General features: G+C 39.9%; 1 protein-coding gene across 1 annotated transcript in view; it reads right to left on the minus strand.

Annotated features, from left to right (window-relative positions):
* Positions 1 to 3,590: 3,590 nt before the first annotated feature.
* Positions 3,591 to 20,233, minus strand: part of ttc27 (tetratricopeptide repeat domain 27) — a 90,129-nt gene continuing 73,486 nt past the window's right edge. Inside the window, exons 17-20 of the mRNA XM_004574407.6 lie at positions 16,237 to 16,434; positions 12,482 to 12,593; positions 7,759 to 7,859; positions 3,591 to 6,835 (exon numbers count right to left, since the gene is read on the minus strand). Of these exons, the coding sequence (XP_004574464.1) occupies positions 6,710 to 6,835; positions 7,759 to 7,859; positions 12,482 to 12,593; positions 16,237 to 16,434 (537 nt within the window). The 3' untranslated portion in view covers positions 3,591 to 6,709. The remainder of the gene's footprint in view (positions 6,836 to 7,758; positions 7,860 to 12,481; positions 12,594 to 16,236; positions 16,435 to 20,233) is intronic.

Genomic DNA, 20,233 nt, shown 5'->3' on the forward strand with positions numbered 1-20,233 from the left:
TACGGCCTCACAACGATGGACTGATTCTTATATAGTGCTTTTCTACTCTCCCGCAGCACTCAAAGCGCTCTATACAACATGCCACATTCACTGACTCTAAACTGAGTGCTTTTCTAACAACATTCACACTCTGATGGATGCATCGTAGAGCAACTTGGTATCGAAGTCAGCCCATGCAGACTGGAGGAGCCACCAACCTTCCGATCAGTAGGTGACCTGCGCTACCTCCTGAGCTACAGCCACACCACTGTAGTACATGTACTATAGTTAGGCTGCCATAAACCCAATGTGTATTTAGCCTTGCTAAACATAAAGACAACTGCAATGTGTATAAGAATGGAACAAACAGCCCATCAAGCACATGTCCTAGCAGACTGACCAGACAGGGTCAGCATACCAAACAAGCACACTCATTTACAGAATTTCTAAAACCACAATTGTTTCCAGTTGACCAGAAAATAGATATATCACACATGCATATTAGAGTGAGAGAGCACATTTTCACATAAATGTTAACGATGTTTCAACACTTTACAAAAAACCCCACAAACTACTCACCCATCAAAACTTGGTCTTTTGGGCCTCCTGCTCAACAAAGACATTAACAACAGTTCTCTGGTGCAAATTCCTGGCGATATATACATGCTCCCTCCTCTTTTGAATACCACTTTTGTTTGATTGTGCATAATTTATAATGCCACTCTGCTTACGAACTACTCTGTAAGAGCTTGCCAAAAAAGCAAATTGTTAAATAATTGTTGTCAACATGTTCACGCGCATTTTCCACCAAATACAAAGAGGAATGCCAGGAAGAACAACTGATGTACTTCCCAGCATGTCCCACATCCCTCACCTCTACCCCTGCCATCAAAACCTTTCAGAAGGTCGCCTATTTTAAATTAGTTCAATGGAAAAATGATGTTGAGGATATATCTGCAAAGGATGTGCACTCCTCAAAAAAACAAACAGCATGCATGCTTTTAAAGGAATTAAGGAATTGACCGACCTCCACACTTGCCTGTTATAAATCCAATAGAACACCTCTGGGATGTTAATATTTGGTCTATCCGACACCACCAGGCTGCACCTCCAATTGCTCAGGAGTTCACTGATGTCTGAGTCTAAATGTGGGAGGAGAACCATGTAATGACACAACCATTCGTTGTCTCATTAGGCCAATGCCCTGATGTTGTCAGTCATGCATACAAATGTGTGGGGGCCATACAAACTGCTCAGTACCATTATGAGTGGCTGCAATGAAATTTCTAGACAAAGGACTAGTGTAAAACAAAAAATTTTTACTTTGGGTTTCAAGAAGTCTTTGAATTTGGCTCTCTGTAGGCTGACCATTTTTATTTCCATCAAAAATATGCCCCCCAACATTCGTGAGATCTGATATGTTTTCAAATTGTCCCTTTAATTTTTTTGCTTAAAAAGTAAATGGACAGTGTGTTTCTTCATTCATCAGTTATCCAACCAGGTTGACTGGTTGGATAACTGAAGTTAACAACCATCAATATTACAACCTTTTAATTAAAACATAGGTTTACAATCAATCAAGTTAACTGTGTCTTCCCGCTAACCTTTGTTGAAAATGTGATTTATGTGATGCTGAGCAGGTTATCTCAAGTATGTGGCTTATTTTGGTGACACTGTTGAGCTAATGTGATTAAATTATAAATATATTGTAATTTAATCACAATTTAATATATTGTGATTAAACTATCATGCATTGGTGTGTAGGGCTGTTATATGCCTTATGGGGATACTGCTGACACATGACAAATTGTTGTGTTTATATATCAACCTTTTAGCCTGTGACAAAGTGGATGAGCAGTTGTAATACTCTCCACTTGTCCAGAAGTGCTGACTTTTTGCACATTATGCACATTATTCTCTCTGTCTTTTTATTTGCTATCATTTGCTATTGTCAAATTAACATTGCTGCACTTACTATCCCGGCTTTGTTTGTGTAAGCCTCCTGTTGCTGGCAAAACAAACATTCAGCAAATTAAAGCAAATGCTGGAGCCTGGATCTCCTTCATCTGAGCATTCATGCCCTGGAGGACGGGGCTATGGCTCCCCACAACTCTAGCAGATACATGTAGGAACCTTTTAAAAACAAGCGTGTCCATGCTCACAGGTGTACACACAGGTGCTCACAGACACAAACTACACCCTTTTTGGCTCCTACCTCAAAGCACACTGTGCGCCGTCAATTCTACGTGCTGCACAATAATATACAATATTTAGTATTTACTTTTATATTCACATAGATCATCGCGATGATGTTGTTTATTATATTGCTTTTTTTTTTTGCTTGTTTTTACCACCGTTCCTCTTCCCCGCTGTTTTTCTTTCCCTATACCTCTCTTTCTTTCCCCCTTTTCTTTCCCCCAGTCATGTCTGTCCCGTGTGTAGCAAGTGAAACTAAAATAAAATAAACAATAAAAGCAAAGGTGAATCAAATAGACCAATACGGCAAGGCTGTAAATCTGTTGGGCATCTTTCTTTGCCTTTAGAAAATAATTCTGATGGCAAAAGAACCAAACGGGACAGGAAAAAAAAAAAGGATACAAAGGGATTTGCAAAATATTTTTTCTTATATAGAGCCATTTAGTTGCGTAAATGTGTTAATCAGAAGAGTGGGGAGCTTTAGGTAATTCATTCAGTTGTGTTGAGTTTTAAATTCTAGCTAGTGGTACTGGCTAGACTAACTGAAGGGAAATTGATAGCTCTATTTAAAGTCTCTGCTTGATTCACGAGAGGTGAGCTGTGTTACCAAATCCATGTGTTGTTGAGTTTTGTTAATTAAGTTGATTCAGGGGAAGTTTTGTTAAATTTCACATATGTGAAACTTGTGTATCTTATATGTGTGTATGTATGTGTATATATATATATTTATATATGTGTGTGTGTGTGTGTGTGTGTGTGTGTGTATATATATATATATATGATGGGGGTATCATATAATCACATAGGAGAAGAATAAAAAGCCTGATGACCTTCTCTACAAAAACAGTTAAACGTTATGATTGAATCATATCTGTTATTAATCTCTGTCTCTGTTCCACAGCACGTCTTTATCCTGTCTTCCTTCTCTCTCCCCAACTGGTTGTGGCAGATGGCCCCGCCCCTCCCTGAGCCTGGTTCTGCCTTCCTGTTAAAAGGGAGTTTTTCCTCCCCGCTGTCGCCAAAGTGCTTGGTCACAGGGGGTCATATGACTGTTGGGTTTTTCTCTGCATGTATTATTGTAGGGTCTACCTTACAATATAAAGTGCCTTGAAGCGACTGTTGTTGTGATTTGGTGCTGCATAAATAAAATTGAATTGAATGCTACTGTAATTCTAAACTGCTTATAATGCAACTATTTAATTCTATTAATTTTATCTACTTTATATTGCTTTGAATTTATGAATGTATTGCTTTTTTAAACATCTGTTCTTTTCAGTTATCAGCTTGTTTAATAATTAGTGAAGCAATTCGAACTGCACTAGCTTGAATGAAGGGTTCTGTACAAAAAAGTTTTAGAACTTTTCTGAATTATTAATCAAACATGATACAAAAGACAGAACAATAATATCACTACACTGGATCAAATTGCAATTTAATATTTAGTAGAGAAACACCATATAAGAACCAGTTGATTTACACAATTTCAAGAAAACAATACCTTCTGGGATGCTGTAAACATTTGTTTTTCAAGTGCAAGTGACAGATTTTGTTGTTGCTTCTTTTGAGAAGAGATTTTGTCCAACTGAAATAAAATCCCTGCCGCATGAACTAAAGTGTGAGGTAATGGGAGTTTTGTGAATGCTGACATCAGCTTTGCAGCCCCTGCTGAGAAATACCAGGAATTCTGGGAGCGTAAGTCTGGCACGAAACAATCAAACTTGTGTTTTCTTTTATCAAAGCTGTCCTCTGGGTGATGACAGAACAGCAGCAAATCACTCTTGTGGACTTTATCTAATAATAGCATTTGGTAAATTTACAATCATATTAGGAAGATTAGTCACCAGTGCTGAGAGATCCTGTGGGTGTGATATAATGTGGTCATGAATGATGATCCAGAGCCTAAAATAGGTCATTTCTTCTTGCCATTTTTATTTAATAACTGGAGTGAGGCTGGAAATGTGGATTCAAACATGAATATTAGCTCAGAGAATTTACCATGAAGACAACTGTCAAAGTGCAATCATCAACATTTTACATTGTCACAGTGCTCCACTCCCTCATGCGAGATCATCCATTTATAGGGGCCTTTAAGTCCTTACCCATATGGAAAAGATATATATAAATCTTATAAAGTTTGTATCTGTCTTGTGTGAAACTTGTATGAAAAGCATATAAAGTGAAAACAGATATAAGATCCCTTGAAAAATTATATAATGAAACTTGTATGTTTTGGGTACTTACTAAAACAATGTATGAAAGTAATGAGAAAGTGGCCACTTTCATGAGTAAATCATGTAAGCCTTATATGATGATTTATATCACATATAAGTTTTTACTATTTCTTTTCCGTATGGGTATCGCTGTGGTAATACTTTCAAAACAGAGGTTCTGGCTCTTGTGACAAATGGGCAGAGAAAAATAAAACACGAGCTCCAATACAGTGAAAAAAGAAGGGAGATAAAAAACCTGAGCAATGTCAAGGTCATTTTCCTTCTAGTTGAGGAAACAAATGGTGGTCTCCTCCCTGTATGAACTGCAGGGCAATGGGATGCGTGTGTGTGTGCTCACCATGTCGGATGAGTTGGGAAATGATCTCGCAGAGCATCAGAGCATGGCTCATGGTTTTTAATAGCCTTTTTATTAGTGAGAACACAATGAGTGGAGGTGGTGTTCGAGAGCTGAGTACTAAACTTAGGTAGTTAGGAGATTAAAGGGAAAGGTAAGTCTGCTTCTCTAGTATACAATTCTTCTTTATGCAACCAATTCTTTAAGAGATAAGACTTGGTGTTAGGAATTTCATTTAAATATTCATGAAGGACGGAAAAAGTCAATCATTTTGAGTTATTCTAGAAAGAACTTACACTGCAGCTACAATATCAAAACAACTCCGATATAATAAAACATTCTGCTTGGATGTTTTTTTAATTGCTGCCATTTATGTATCTATCACTTTGTTGCTGACATAAGCACCTTAATAGCAGCCTCGCCTTTCTTAATATGAGTCACTGTACTGTTGTGCTACTGTTGTGCCTTTTGGATCATTTCTTTAATGTAAATCTATAGAAAATAATTTGACTTCAGCTTTGATGTGTACATTTATAGTACTTTACTAATCTGTTAGTTACTATTGTATAAAGCGCTTTGAGTGCTCGAGTAGAAAAGCGCTATATAACCAGTCTATTTTCCATTTACCAACTAGCATGTAAAGTTTATGTATGCAAGTTGTTAAGCTAGTGGCAGTTTATAAAATAGCACACAACTACCTCATACAAATCTAGTCTTAGCAACTATTTGGATACATACATGTGTTATTGGCTGAAAGGGGAAGACAAGACAAACACCAATACATCCGTTTGTTTATTCCAGGCTGGTTAAGATCAGTGCCATTTCCTAGTTGACTATAAAATTATTTTAGCACAAATAGAGCTATATTGGCTTCCCTTCATTTATTCAAAATCCTGCTCCTCACATACAAGGTCTTGAATAACCAGCCCCCATCTTATCTTAATGACCTTATAGTATCATATCACCCCATTAGTGCACTTCCCTCTCGAACTGCGGATTTACTTCAGATGAGGTAGGGCTGGATCAGGAGACCCTGAATCCTTCCTTATTTATGCTGCAATAGGTGTAGCCTGCTGGGGAATCAGTCACCTTTCTCACTCACTGTGTGTTAATAGACCTCTCTGCACTGAATCGTCACTTGTTATTAATCTCTGGCTCTCTTCCCTGTCTTCCTCCCCTCACCCAAACTGGTCGTGGTGGACGGCCATCCCTCCCTGAGGCTGGTTCTGCTGGAGGTTTCTTCCTGTTAAAAGGGAGTTTTTCTTTCCCACTGTCGTGTTTCCCAGTGCTTGCTGATAGTGGGTATAAGTACAATGAAACTGAACTAAATGGGTATAAAAAAAACGAAAGAGCCTAGATTTAATATTTTTAGAGTATGCATTTTGAAATATGTCCGACAAAGAAGTTGGAATAGAGGCTCGATTTTTCTTCCATGTTCTGTTCTGCAGAAATTACCACAATGGGTACAGTAACCTACTGTATCAATCACATTTTTACAATCTAGGTCTATTTCTTTTACTACATTTACATGTGTCTCTTCAGTGGATGAGAGAGGGATCTAAATATTTACAGATACAGATGACCTAAAGCTGCATCCTGTCCCGAGAGCCTATTCTGTATGGATGCAGCTTCAAAATCTGTCAACTGATCACTTTATCACAGATAAAGGTGATTTTATCACTTCATTTACAACAACAAAAAAATCAAAGCAAGCATTCAAATTTTTAACACTGTATTTTAAGATGCCACCCAGTGAGTGTTTACATTTCAAAGTGGACATAAAGGTATGAAAATAGGATTACAAATTCAGTCCTTTGGCTTGCTTTATTTAACAGGTTCAGTAATACACTGTGATGATAAATGCAGGTGTAGAGCTGGTTTGGGTCTTTATTACTCAGTCTTACTGAGGACCCCTGAGAACCAAAGGTTGTCTCTTTTGCCACAAAAGGGGCATATTAGAGATGGATGGTCACTGTGACTGGTTACGCAGCTTCCCACTCAGATCTTGCAGCTCGGTGATGACTTGCTCCACAGCAGTAACGCCGTCCTGCAGCTCAGCATGGATCCTCCCTGTGGCCACGTCTGTGTGGATTTGCTGGAAGACGATATACAATGGAAGAGTCAAGTATAAAGTCATTAATGTTAACTTATACCACTGAGAAGAACGACTTAACAACCCAAACGCCTGTGTCTAAATCTTCACGTCTGACATTTGTCTTGATCGCCTGCTGGAGGAGTTTGTTCAGGCAGAACAGATGCTTTGAATGGTGTCACAACCTGGTAAAGACTTTGTGTCAGGCTGCATGCTGACAACATCTGCATGAGCATGTGCTGCCGTCATCACTTACTGAGTGAAGACCACGAGCTAAAGAGGTTCCAGATACCTTATTGTTATTTTGCAGTTTAAAATAATCCTTATTTATCTTATACTTAGACTTCACCCTGTGTCTGATGAAAGTAATTTAGTCTTGCCCCCTTTAAGGTCTGCATTTCTTCAAGCCAACTTTTCTTCTGATTGGCTGCCCATGGTGAAGTGAGGCAGGAAGGTGTGGCTTTCTTGCTCATAGCCAAAGCTGTACACCTAAAATGACCATATAAGGATGCCCATTCTTACTAATATCATGGAGAGCCAAGAACAGAAAGAAAATGAATCAGTGATCATAGCACTCCTAAACCTAAGCTTTTACTTATATGGATGGTATGAAAATGTACTTATCTTTTAATATCAGCGTTGGTATACAACATACATTAAATGTCCGTAAACAAAGGGAAATGCAAAATAGGTGCAAACAAGGTTTAGTGTTTAATTTTTCAGGGCAGGTCAGAAGTACTTGACAAGCAGTAGGAACAACCCGAAAACATCACTGAAAGAGGTCCTATAGGAGCAATTGCTACAGTAAGAACACACACAGTAGGACAGGCTAAACTCAATCCTCCTCCTAGTTCCTGATCAGGAAAACTGTCTATAAAGTGAGGCAGATATCTGCTTCGTGCTAAGTGGGGGTCTCTTAATGTTACCTTGGCTTTGGTGGCCAGACTCCTGAGACTGAGGCGTGTAGAGGAGAGTATCTGAAGAGCTTCTGCTGGATTACTCTTCTTCACACTGCAACTGAGTGCCACTGTGATGCAGAGAAAGAGAGACTTAGAGAATGCAGGGAAAAGCTTCTGCATCTGCAGAAGCAGCATTTAGAAAGTCAGAAATCAGATTTATTACCATGGTAGTTAATTCTTTGGGACAACCGTGCACAAGCGCAAATATCAAATATAGGAATCCTAAAGGTGTCTTCCAAAACCCTCAAAAGTGTTGCATTTCATTGCTTGTGTGAGCTGTATCACTGGAGGGTGTTTGGACCATTTTGCAACCCACAAGTATGCCCCCAACATGGAGGGGATTAGGAGGAGATTAAAGGGATTAGAAAGAGTTCAACCAAGACCTGTAGTCGAGTAACAGCAACACATTTTCTAAACTCACTAGGAAGTACTATTTTGCTATCTTTTCTCTAAGCCCTCTCCATTTATTCTTCTGTCTTTAAACAAAATCAAAATCTAATCCTACAGATGGTAACACTCGAGTTATTCTCCATTTCAGATTGATTGGGCATTTCTTTTTTTTTCTTTTCTTTTTTTTTAATAAATAGGACAGGGGGAATGAATGAGAGAAAGAGGGGGAGAGAAAGAAAGAAAACCAAAGGGGAGAAGAGACGGTGAGAAGGGGGGGGAAGAGAGAGAAAAAAAAAAGAACTCCTGGGTCACCTGTATGGAGAAAAAAAAACAAACAAACAAAAAAAACAAACAGAGGAGACAGCAAACAACAAAGAGCAACATAATAATAGAGAAAACAAAGCACCATCACAATAAACTAGCTAGTCATAGATATCAATATTTACTAAATAATAAACGATATTGTGCAGCACGCAAGATAGACAGCGCACAGTGTGCTTTGAGGTAGCAGTCAAGAAAGCTTTAGTCCGCGTCTGTGAATACCCATGTGTGCATACCTGTGTGGATCAGCATGCTTGCATTCCAAAGGTTTCTCCATGTAATGATCTGCTAGGGAGTGTGGGGGGGCCACAGCCCCGTCCTCCAGGGTGTGAAGCAGGTATGGAGGAGATCAAAACTCCAGACATCCAGAGGTCCCCAGAACACAAGAGACCAAGGAAGACCAACAGAGGGGCAGCCGCGCCACTGTCCCAGTAAGAGCTGAGGAGAGTCCCAGATGAGGGCTCACTCAGCAGCCGCGGAGCAGAAGTCAGGGGGAGTTGCAGTGACGCGCCCGTGAGCTCCGCCGGCCCCCAGCTGTGCCTGAGTGACCGAGCCCCAGGCCAAGAGGCCGGGGGCACCCCACCTCCAAAGGGGCCCGAGCGAGCCCCAGGCCCCAGGCCCTGATTGTCATACAGTAGAAATGCCCAGTGTCCAGCTCATTTTTTGGCGAATGTTTACCTCTATTTGAGTATTTCATAGAGTGTGTATATAATCAACTCCTAACCTTTTAGTACTTTGGAGGTGCTGATTCTCATTCCCACTGCTAGGATTCCCCAAATCTGAGGCCATGGTCCTCAGCTGGAAAACGATGGATTCCCCACCCCGGGTCAGAGACGAGTTCCTGCCCCAAGTGGAGCAATTTAAATATCTTGGGGTCTTGTTGACGAGTGACGGGAACAGACGAATTGGTGCTGCGGCTGCAGTGATGCGGATGTTGTACTGGTCCAGTTTGGGGAAGAGAGCGCTTAGTGTAAAAGCGAAGATCTCAATTTACTAGTCGATCGACATCCCTACCATCACATATGCCCACGAGCCGTGACTGAAAGAACGTGATCGTGGATACAAGCGGTGGAAATGGGCTTTGTCCGAAGGGTGTCTGGCCTCTCCCTTAGTGATAGGGTGAGGAATTAGGGGCTCAGAGCAGAACCACTCTGCTTAGGTTGCTGCCCCTGCGACCTGGCCACGGATAGTGGAAGAAGATAGATGGATGGAATCCTAGATTCAAGTGTGGCTGATGTTTGTAGCTTTCCCAAAATGTTTTGTAATTTTTAAGTGTCCCAGAAGCCATTTTCTGTACTCAAACACTATTAAACAATGTGTACTTGGACTTAGGCTGTATAGCTTCCGCTTAAACATAAAAGCGTCTGGTTGATAAAACTCTTGATCACCTCCCTGATTAAAGCTGCTGTTGTTCAGTGGTTCAGTTTGGACGCTTTCATTTAACAGTAATTGTTCCACCCCTTTTCCATTAGTGGACACTATAAGAATTTATGCTAGCCAATTTCAGGGGGTTTTCCTTGAAATTTAAATTTTTTACATCATTGAGTGTTTTTTTTAATTTCACAGATTTTAAATCAGGTCAGGGGGAGATACCAGCATGTCCAACTGTGAGATTAGGTATCAATCCCAAAGGACAGGTAATGCATCGAACGCACTGAATGCTTCTCCACCTAAAAGAGAAGCTCATGACAAAGATCTGCTCCTCCATGCCCAACTGCCAATACTACATGAAGTAACAGGCCCCATCTTACTTAGAACTCATACTACCACATCACCTCAATACAACACTTTACTCTCAGTTTACTTGTGAGAGCAAAAAACTATATTAATGTGGAGTTTTGTAACACTATCAGTTTTACGTGGGTGAAAATCACCTGACATTAGTGTTTTAGGGTTAACAGTAGAATGGGAGGTAGAGGCTTCAAGTTTCTCTGTGGAACCAGCGCCCAGTTTGTATTTGGGAGACAAACTGGGCGCTTACATTTTTTTAAAGGTTATTGGCAGGAATAGATCAGGTGACCCTGAACGCTTACCCAATACATCACAAAAGTATTCTCAGCACTTTACTTGTTTGTCGTTTTGTCAAGTAAGGGAGGTGATCAAGAGTTTTATCAACCAGATGTTTTTGTGTTTAAGCAGAAGCTATACAGCCTAACTCCAAATGTTGCATGTTAAAGCCTCAAGTCTAACTATTTTTGAACAGGTTCTTCCATTCTTCTTTGCAGAACCTCTCGAGCTGCATCAGGTTAGATGCAGAGCGTCATTGCACAGCCATTTTCAGATCGCTCCAGATATGATCACTTGGGTCGGGGCTCTGGTCCTGAAGCCACTCCACTGTTATCTTGGCTGTGTGCTCTTGGCATATAAACCTTCGGTCAAGTCCGGCCTAGTGAGCACTCTGGAGCAGGTTATCATCAAGGCTCTCTGTACATGACTGCATTCATTTTTCCCTTGATCTCACATCCTCACAGCATGTGGATGTGTGCCAGCGATGGTATTGGCCAGATGATGAGCCCAATTTCCTTGAGAGAGGACACTTTGCATTTAGGCCAAAGAGTTCACTCGTTGTGGCTGGGTGGGGCAGTGCCAGGAAGCCTAGCAGGGCAGCTGGGTCTGATCAGGCTCTCCCTATATCAGGCTGCACAGCACCCCAAAAACTAAAAGCACTCTAAGTAAAAAGTCACCAATCCCGCAATATTGTGTACGTGAATTAAAACTGAACGTATTTCCATTTTGAAATAAGGGTGTAACGTGACAAAATGTGGAACAAGTGTTGTGGATACTTTCCAGATGCACTGCATGTATAATTTACCCTTTTGGTATTTGGAATAATTCATTTGCTGTTTTTATCTTAGAGGATGTAATGGTTCCTCTTTCAGATAATAAAACATTGTAAGTAAAATTTATTTATACAGCACTTTTTAAAACAGGAAGTTATTTCAAAGTGCTTCACAAGGGAATAAAAGCAAACCAAACGAAAAATAAAACACTATAAAGAGGGTATAATAGCATATCCACTAAAACAGTACACTACACATGAATATTACCTAAATGCCTGTCTAAACAGATGTGTTTTGAGTTGTTTTTTAAAAGTAGCTACAGAGTTGATGGTGCGTAGGGGGGGAGGTAAACTGTTCCATAATATTCGAGCCAAGGTTTGAAAAGCGGGATCCCCCTTTGTTTTCAAACGAATCAGTGGATCTAAGGATCTGGTTTGGAGAGTAGGGTTGGAGAAGCTCAGTGATATAAGTGGGGGCCTCACCTTGTAGGGACATGAATGTAAAAGTGAGGATTTTAAACTGATATCTATACTCAACCGGAAGCCAGTGCAAGGATTTTAACACAGGGGTGATATGGGAGAATTTTGGTTTGAACATTGGTTTGAAGAGAGCTTGCAGATGAGCAGATGGTACTGTGATCCTGGTAGAATCAGATGATCAGAAGTACCTCTATAATGCTGCATCACAGACAGCATACAAAAAAACCCACAGACTATATGTAGCATGAGGCATTGATCGTTACTATTATTATACTGAATACAAATATTAACTAAACTAATGTAGACATGTACAAAAATCCAGTCTTATTCACTGACAATCAAATCTAACACACAAGTATTTAAAAGTATCTAAAGTATTTAAAAGTGAAGGGATTTGAATTGTGTTTTAAAGAACCCAAACATCACACCCAGGAACATGGCTAACATTAGTTGAGGGAGGAAGGATAAACTGATGGAGAATGCAAACACATTTAATACCTCACAGCATTATTATTATTTTTTCAAAGTCACTTCTGATTGCCTCTCCAGTGTTTAACTCTATGAATCTGTCTTACTGTAATGAAAACATCAAAGGTTTGAGGAGATTATCATCTAAACTGTAATCAGATATCGCTTTTCCATCTCATTGCCATCCTTTCATCTTCTCTGTTCCTCTGAGAAATGGCTGTGAGGGCATACAGAGCTGGGTGGTGAGCTAACCTTCTCCCATGTGGACAGCTTGTTTGATCACCTCCTTGAAGAGAGCAGGTTCTTTCTCCCAACCGCCTCCCTGAACCTCACAGCGATGGGCCTTGGACAGGAACTGCAGTGCCTAGAAAAACAAAACAAAACAAAACACAGAAGCTGCAGTACCATTCTGGTAGTCAAATGCAGCCCCCACTTTTACCCTTGACTTGTTTTAAATTTCCAAACAAGGAGACTGTTGGAAACCAAAAGTAGTGAATAATTGATGGTGATTCACTCGAGTGCTCAAGGAATCCGGTTGTTCAGTGATGACGCGACGAATCCTACTTCCGGGCCTAAAGTAGTCTGCGTTTAATATGGCTTTTGTGTTGTTAACATGTTTAATGTTATGTATTTTCTTCTATTTGATCTCAAAAAGCTCCTAAAACAGTCAGTGATCACTGTTGACCTCCCTCGGCTTTTATTACCGCTAATCATTTATTTAAGCTCAGTTTTTAAAACCTTAGGATGTAACTACAGCCCAGCCCATGCAGCAGTATATGAATGACTAACCTCGTATTGTGGATGGATTATCTCAGTTGTTCTCCTGGCTGAAGTTTGGTCCTTTTACAGCATCCTGCCATGCGATTACATTTGTTCCTGACCACCGAGAACACTCACGTTAACTTTTATCGAGTGGAAAAAAGTTAGCTTGTTTATATTATGCTAACATAGCTGTGTCGCTAGCGGTCATGTAGCACATCATCATATACCAGCTAGCCCAACTTCAGTAACCCTACAAACATCACTGCTGTTTAGTTTCCTGTCTTCATTTATGCTGGAAGTGATAACAGAGCTGTACGTTTTAATTTGTTTCCAAAACCCCGCAGTCAGGACATGCTATATTGTATTTATATAGAAGCTAGCGAGCTAACTCCCTGCTAACTTCTAACTCCGTTAAATGTCATAAATCCCGTTTTCATGGATGCCTGGATGTTAAACTCAATTGTTACACCTGGTAGAGCAGAACGCTGATCATTTTATTAAAGATGAAAGACTTTAGACAGTTTTTCAACTCTCAGTAATGCCATAGTGATCGTTTGATATATGGACCTGCAGCGGAGTTTAGACCCAGACACGGCTAGTGACGTCAGACTGAACAACCGGATAGAGGATTTATACGAGACCTTCTGTTAACAGATGGATCATTAGGCATCCAAACCTACAAACGGGTGTTTTCAAAGCCATCTATTGCCACTTTGTGTGGCTCAACTAAATACATGATTCAAGCAGCAAAGTTAAACAACAGGGATTACACTACAGATTTGACTTGTGAGGCCATCATGGTAACATTTTTCCACCATATGAGGTTTGTAAATGTTATTTTAATGTTCAAATGTGTTTTATGCGGTATATTACATCAGTCAGTGGCATTCTGTTAGTACAAGGAACTTTGTATTATTTCATTTTGTAAAACAAAATAAATTTAAGTATAAATAAAAATTGAAGGAAAAAAAAAGCTCCACACCAGTCTGCATCTATCCTTTATATTACTCTGATCTTGTGGCATGAATGTAAAGGACAACAGGCTATTGTTGCTGAAAGCTGCGCTTGTTTCATACTGATATATATACTGTGGCAGTCTCCATTTATGGGTGTGTTCGTCTCACTTTGTTAATGACTGGAACTGGACAAACAGAGAGCAGTAGCTTTTTTCTAATGATTTGCACATACACGCCACACAATGCTCAAGCCTTTTAATTTAGCTGATTTTTTTGATTAATGTACATTTCAAAATCAAGATTTAGCCTGTTTCTGAGCTCAGCAACAACCTTTCCCCCCCCCCCAGAGATGTGTGGTCCTTAAAAGATTAAACGATTGACATATGATTTAAAGAATAAGAATTTACAATTCTTTAGTCAGGAAGGAGTGCAGAAAGCTGAAGATGTCTAAGCAGAGTGCTGAAAGGCACAAATGTAATTCAATACAATGTATTTATATTAGAGGTGGACCGGTCCGATACTGACGTAAATTACTGGATCGGATATCGGAGAGAAATAAAAAATGTAATCCGATCCATTAAATATCAAAAAAGCACATCAAAAAACTTGCGACATGGCGTAACTCGGCTCATAACCGTAGCACGTCGGAGCAGTGTGCTCACATGATAGAGCGGCTGTGTGTATTTGTAGCCTCGCTACCAAACCAGCATTTCATCTCAGAGGAAGTTATCTCACAGAGAGGAATAAAGCAAATGTGTAAGTTCATCTCTGAATGTTTGTAAAGCATTTCCACGTTAAGCTTAACAACCGATACATGGAGTGACTGCCTCTTCTCCCTCCCTCTCCTGCTGCTACTTCCATGTGAAACTGATTAATGATCAGCTGATCGGCTTTTCTGTCGCGAGTCCGTCTCTCTTCTTTGTTTATCGCCCACTTTGCACCAGAAAGAGGAAACCAGCGGCTGAACAACAGCAGCACGTTTAAGCTTGATAATCTGTTGTTAGAATTGATTTAATATCACTTTCTACACCAGGATCCTTTTCTACAGCTGACGGCTGGTAACTGTGCAGGGGCGGATCTAGCAAAGTTTAGCCAGGGGGCCGATAGGGCATGAACAGGGAAAAGGGGCACAAAGACATACTTTTCTTTCTTATTCTCATTTAAAATGTCGAGCTTTTAATAAATAATTATCCGAATCTTACACCCAAAGTTTTAATCTGATGTAAAATGTATAGAAGTCCATTACTGTATATAGTAACTGTTAAGTCTAATATACCCTAGTAAGCTATAGTAATTTTCCTTTGGGAAGGTACCATCTGTGCAGTCTGCAATTCTGTTGAAGAAAGATGTTGAATCTATTTAATTATTCCTGAAAAATAATTGATTTCTGTGCATTTTTTTCACACTGCATCAAATTAAAGTTGATTACGTCGATTAAGCATCATGAGGTGGAGGGTGGGGGGTGGTTCCCTATTTTTTTATTTTTTTGCTGGGAGTTTTAGAGCCCTATTGGTTAGGTTGCTTACTCTTTAAAATACCAGAATAGGGAGGATGGAGCAGGTTTAACTTTATTAGATTGATCAGTATTGCTGAACTATGAAATATTTTGGGTGCAGTGTATGTTTTGCATACAGGTATAACAGAATAGCTTTAGTGTTGTTGTTTATTTAAACTTGAGTATAAACTTATACAAAAAGCAGCAAGATATTAAAAAAACAGTTTTATTGATTAAAACACACTATATTTGATTCATATCGGTATCGGCCGATATCCAAATTTATGATATCGGTATCGGACATAAAAAAGTGGTATCGTGCCATCTCTAATTTATATAGCACCAAATCACAACAACAGTTGCCTCAAGGTGTTTTATAATGTAAGCTAAAGACAGTACATTAATAGAAAGAAAAACAAATGGTATGCTTTAATTTGATCAAATTTATCTAAGATGATGACAAATGTTTGTGTTGAGGATTATCTTTCTGTAAAAGTCACCGCACACCACTGATTTAAGTGCATTTAGTTTTTATTAATGTTTAGGTGCCTTTACTTTGGTTTTTTATATAAACAAGAGGCAGATGAAAATGAACTTGTATGTGAAGTTGTTTCCTGCAGATTTCTGCATTACCTGTTAGGAAACAAACCGTTTGGAATCACATGCTTTGAATGAAGAGCTGGTCTGACCCTTTGTATAGTTGTAAAGTAGAAACTGGCAGATCCAAGACTTGTTAGAATAAAAAAAAACAACAAAAACAAACAAACAAAGACATGCGAGTGCATGTTACTGACCTTGTCGTCGTTTTCTGGGTTGGAGCTGTGGCCGTCACCATACAGCAGGGCATACTGTCGCCATATCTCAGCGTCACTGCTGTGGCGAGAACTGACCCGACCTAGGAGCTCCTTCAGTTTGGACTGGAGGGCTCCTGCCTGCTCACCCTGGCTGTCTGTCAAGTTCTCAACAACTGCTTTCACCAAGATCTGCAGAATCTGATGGGGAAAAAAACAAGTTTAAACATCATCATGGAAGATCTGATTTACTGATTTAAATGTGTTGCTACAACCTTAATCACTGTTAATCCAACCAGCAACGTTGCTCAAGACCATTAAAACCCCAATGACTGAGAGGCTGGATGGAAAATAATGGGCTTATGGGAAATGTGGTTTTCAGTTTTTATTTTTAAACTTGAATTTGTGATGGTATTACAGAAGTCTTTAAATAAATAGAGTTACTAGTCTGCTCATAATTATGCCAGTTTGCCACAGTTAGTACAGTTATTAGTACAATAAATAAATAATACAGTCAAAAAATAAATAAATGAAAAACAAATAACACAAGGAAGGAAACTTCTGCATGTAATACGTCAGCTTACTATTGGAACACAGATGAGTAATCAGAGGCCAATTGCACCAATAGAGTTTCGGTCTGATCATAAACTAAGCCAATCATGACTTTTTAAGTCATTCTAAGTCTGTTGCAACATCTAGGTTTAAGCCGCCTTCTTGGTATGACTGGGTGTAAATCTTATGGCTAGCCAGGAGCCAAAGTCAAAATTAGTACCGACATTAGGCATCACATGTTGACTTTACAACAAGCAAAGGTGGTAAGGACAAAAGCCATCAGCTGGACATATACAAACATGAGGAGATTACAGGTTTCAATAGCTGTCATGGTCAGGTCCCATCTTATCTTAAACACTTTTATAATACCGTATCAACCCATTAGAGCACTTTGCTCTGAGACTGCAGGCTTACTTATGAGTATATAAAAGGAGAATGGTACCCCTTTTCTGTGGAAGCAGTTTGGATTCAGGAGACAGACACCTTCTCTACTTTTAAGATTACGGTAGGCTTAAAATGCTCCTTTTGTTAAATAGTTAGGGTTGGATGAGGTGACCCTGAATCCTCCATCAGTTACTTTGCAATAAACTTGGCGGTGGCTATCATGGAAGATATGATTTACTGATTTGTGTTGCTGCACCCGTTAATGTACCGGTACCACTTTGCATGTAGGGCCTTTACCTTACAATAATAAGAGCCTTGAGGTGAATGTTTGGGGCTTTCTAGATAAAAACTGACTTGAAATTGATTAAGCCTGGTTCTGTCGCAGATTTCTTGCTTTTAAAAGGGATTAAGATTCGTGTTGAAGTGTCAGGGTGTGAAATTAGGTGCAATAGTACTAATTTCTGTGTTGAGAGAAAACAAGAATAACAGGCAAAAAGTTTCTAGGAAGTTCATTTCAAGTTCTATCCAAAAATGGAAAAGAAAATCTCCTCCCTGTGAACAGTAGCTGTAAGGAAATGAATGCATGTGCAACTATAGCCCCCATTAAACCCCATGAAGCACATTCTGCTGTAGATTTCTTGCTGTTAAAAGAGTGTTTCCTTTCCAGCATCAAGTGCTTGCTTATAGGCATTTTGTCTAATTGTTGGGGTTTTCTCTGTATATACAGAGTCTTTACCATCCATCCATTCGCTTCAACTGATCTTTTTCAGGGTCACGGGAAGCGCTGGGGCCTATCCCAGCTGTCACAGGGCGAAAGGCGGGGTCCACCCTGGACAGGTCGCCAGTCTGTCGCAGGGCCAACACACAGAGACAGACAACCATTCACACCTATGGGCAATTTAGAATAATCAATTAACCTATCCCCACAACTGTTAGGTAAAAACCCTGTGGGGTCTTTACCTAACAGTATAAAGAGCCTTGAGGCAATGGTTGCTTTGGTTTGTTGCTGTATGAATAAAACTAAAATTAAAATCAAACACTGTCTGATATATCTCTCTGACCTTACTGAAGCGCCATCTCTGCACTGTAGTTTGTGTTGCACCACAACTCAGCCCCTGATTTTTTTAAGCTGACAAAACTGTATTCATTTTGAATTTTTATTTCTTTGTACAGTGTGACTCAGTGTGTTGTCCTGCCATGAGCCTGGCAGAGTCTAATGCATAACTTTATGCTAACCTTACCGGAACAAATGCATAGCATTTCCTTTATCCGTTTCCCTGTGATTGGCACTCGTAAGCTTCGTAAGCATCAGGTGTCAGATCATATTCTCAAAAATGTTCTGAAACCCAGTAGCAGAAACCCTGACTGGCATTATTCTCATCCATGGACATGTGGAGATTTTCCAAGTTTTCCACCTCAGTGGGCAACAGAGTGCAGTGTCAGCATCAGTCTGAAGACATTTTGTCTTTCTGGTCATTCATTTGTCATTTTTGCCTCATTCCCCTGAGTCTTATCTACCATTTGCTTTCGTTATGATTGACTTTGAGTTCTAATAAATATGGCTCACTATCAAAATGTAATGACTTGTGGCTATAATAGAACCTAGGTCACAATAACTGGACCATGTTCTGGATTCGAACCCCGACCTGTTAATAGAATTTGACAGACCATTTCTCATATTGACAGTAACATTACTTTAATCTACACAGCATCTGCCTTTTTGTCTTTACAGACACTGTGTGTCAGAAGGTTGCCGGTTCGAGCCCCAGCTCCGACAGTCTCAGTCATTGTGTCCTTGGGCAAGACACTTCACCCATTGCCTACTGGTGGGGGTCAGAGAGCCCGGTGGCACTAGTGCTCAGCATCCTCGCCTCTGTCAGTGCGCCCCAGGGCAGCTGTGGCTACATTGTAGCTGCCATCACGTGTGTGTGAATGGGTGGATGACTGGATGTGTAAAGCGCTTTGGGGTCCTTAGGCACTAAGTAAAGCGCTAGACAAATACAGGCCATTTACCATTTATTTCTGCCATCTACCAGTTCTCCAACCCCCACCAGTTAGTGAACCATCTGCCAGGTTGCACTGCAGTCACAATTAAGATAAATCAAGTGCAAGGCTATGGAGCAGAGACTGTAACATCATGTTAGACATCCTGCAAAACACCTCAGAGGTGTGCTGACGGACACATCCTCTACATCTGTTCAAACTCCAACACACTAAGTGTGATTTTAAGAGGGTAATCTGTAGTTCAGTCCGTTTGATGGGATTTTCCAGTGAATTCTTGTGAATGTGGCAGTGCAAGTACATCTGTAAGTATTAGTTTTGTATTTTGGTATTTATCACTCTGGTGAAAAGTGATATTTAAAGGAAAAAACTAAATGAATCGATTAAGATTCCTGTTGAAGTGTCAGGGTGTTAAATTAGGTGGAAAAGTACTAATTTCTGTGTTGAGAGAAAACAAGAAAAACATGGATAACAGGCAAAGAGTTTCTAGGAAGTTCATTTCTACCCAAAAATGGAAAAGAAAATCTCCTCCCTGTGCATAGTAACTGTAAGGAAATGAATGCATGTGCGTCTATATCCCCCATTTAACCCCATGAGGCACAAAAGCTGAGTCATGTGACCACCAGCTCCTCTTGTCAGTAGCCCTTTCCACATTCCATAGGACAGCAATCCTTGGTGGCCCCTCCCACCTTCTGAGCCTGCGATGAAAAACTAACACAAAAAGCACATAAAATGAAATAAGGCAAAAACGTTGCTTCTAAATTTGTTACTGTGATCTAAGGAAATTAACATAGTCTGTCACCACCAGTTATGCAAAGCAGCATTTTAAGGTGAATCGAAGTAAAAACAGACGGGTAAAAATAGAACAGCTATTTAAAGTACAGACTTTCAAGCTTTGACAGACTTTTCGGTGATGAACTTAGGGGACAGTACTACATTTTATTAAAGTAGTCATATAAAAATATTTAATCATCTCATACACGCCAGCACACACGGGCCTGGCTGTCGCAAATCGGCATTCAACATCGCTAGTGCTGTTGAAATGACCCAGTCCAAAGTCAGG

The sequence above is a fragment of the Maylandia zebra genome, linkage group LG13 (genome assembly GCF_041146795.1).
Source record: "Maylandia zebra isolate NMK-2024a linkage group LG13, Mzebra_GT3a, whole genome shotgun sequence".
NCBI classification, from domain to species: domain Eukaryota; kingdom Metazoa; phylum Chordata; class Actinopteri; order Cichliformes; family Cichlidae; genus Maylandia; species Maylandia zebra.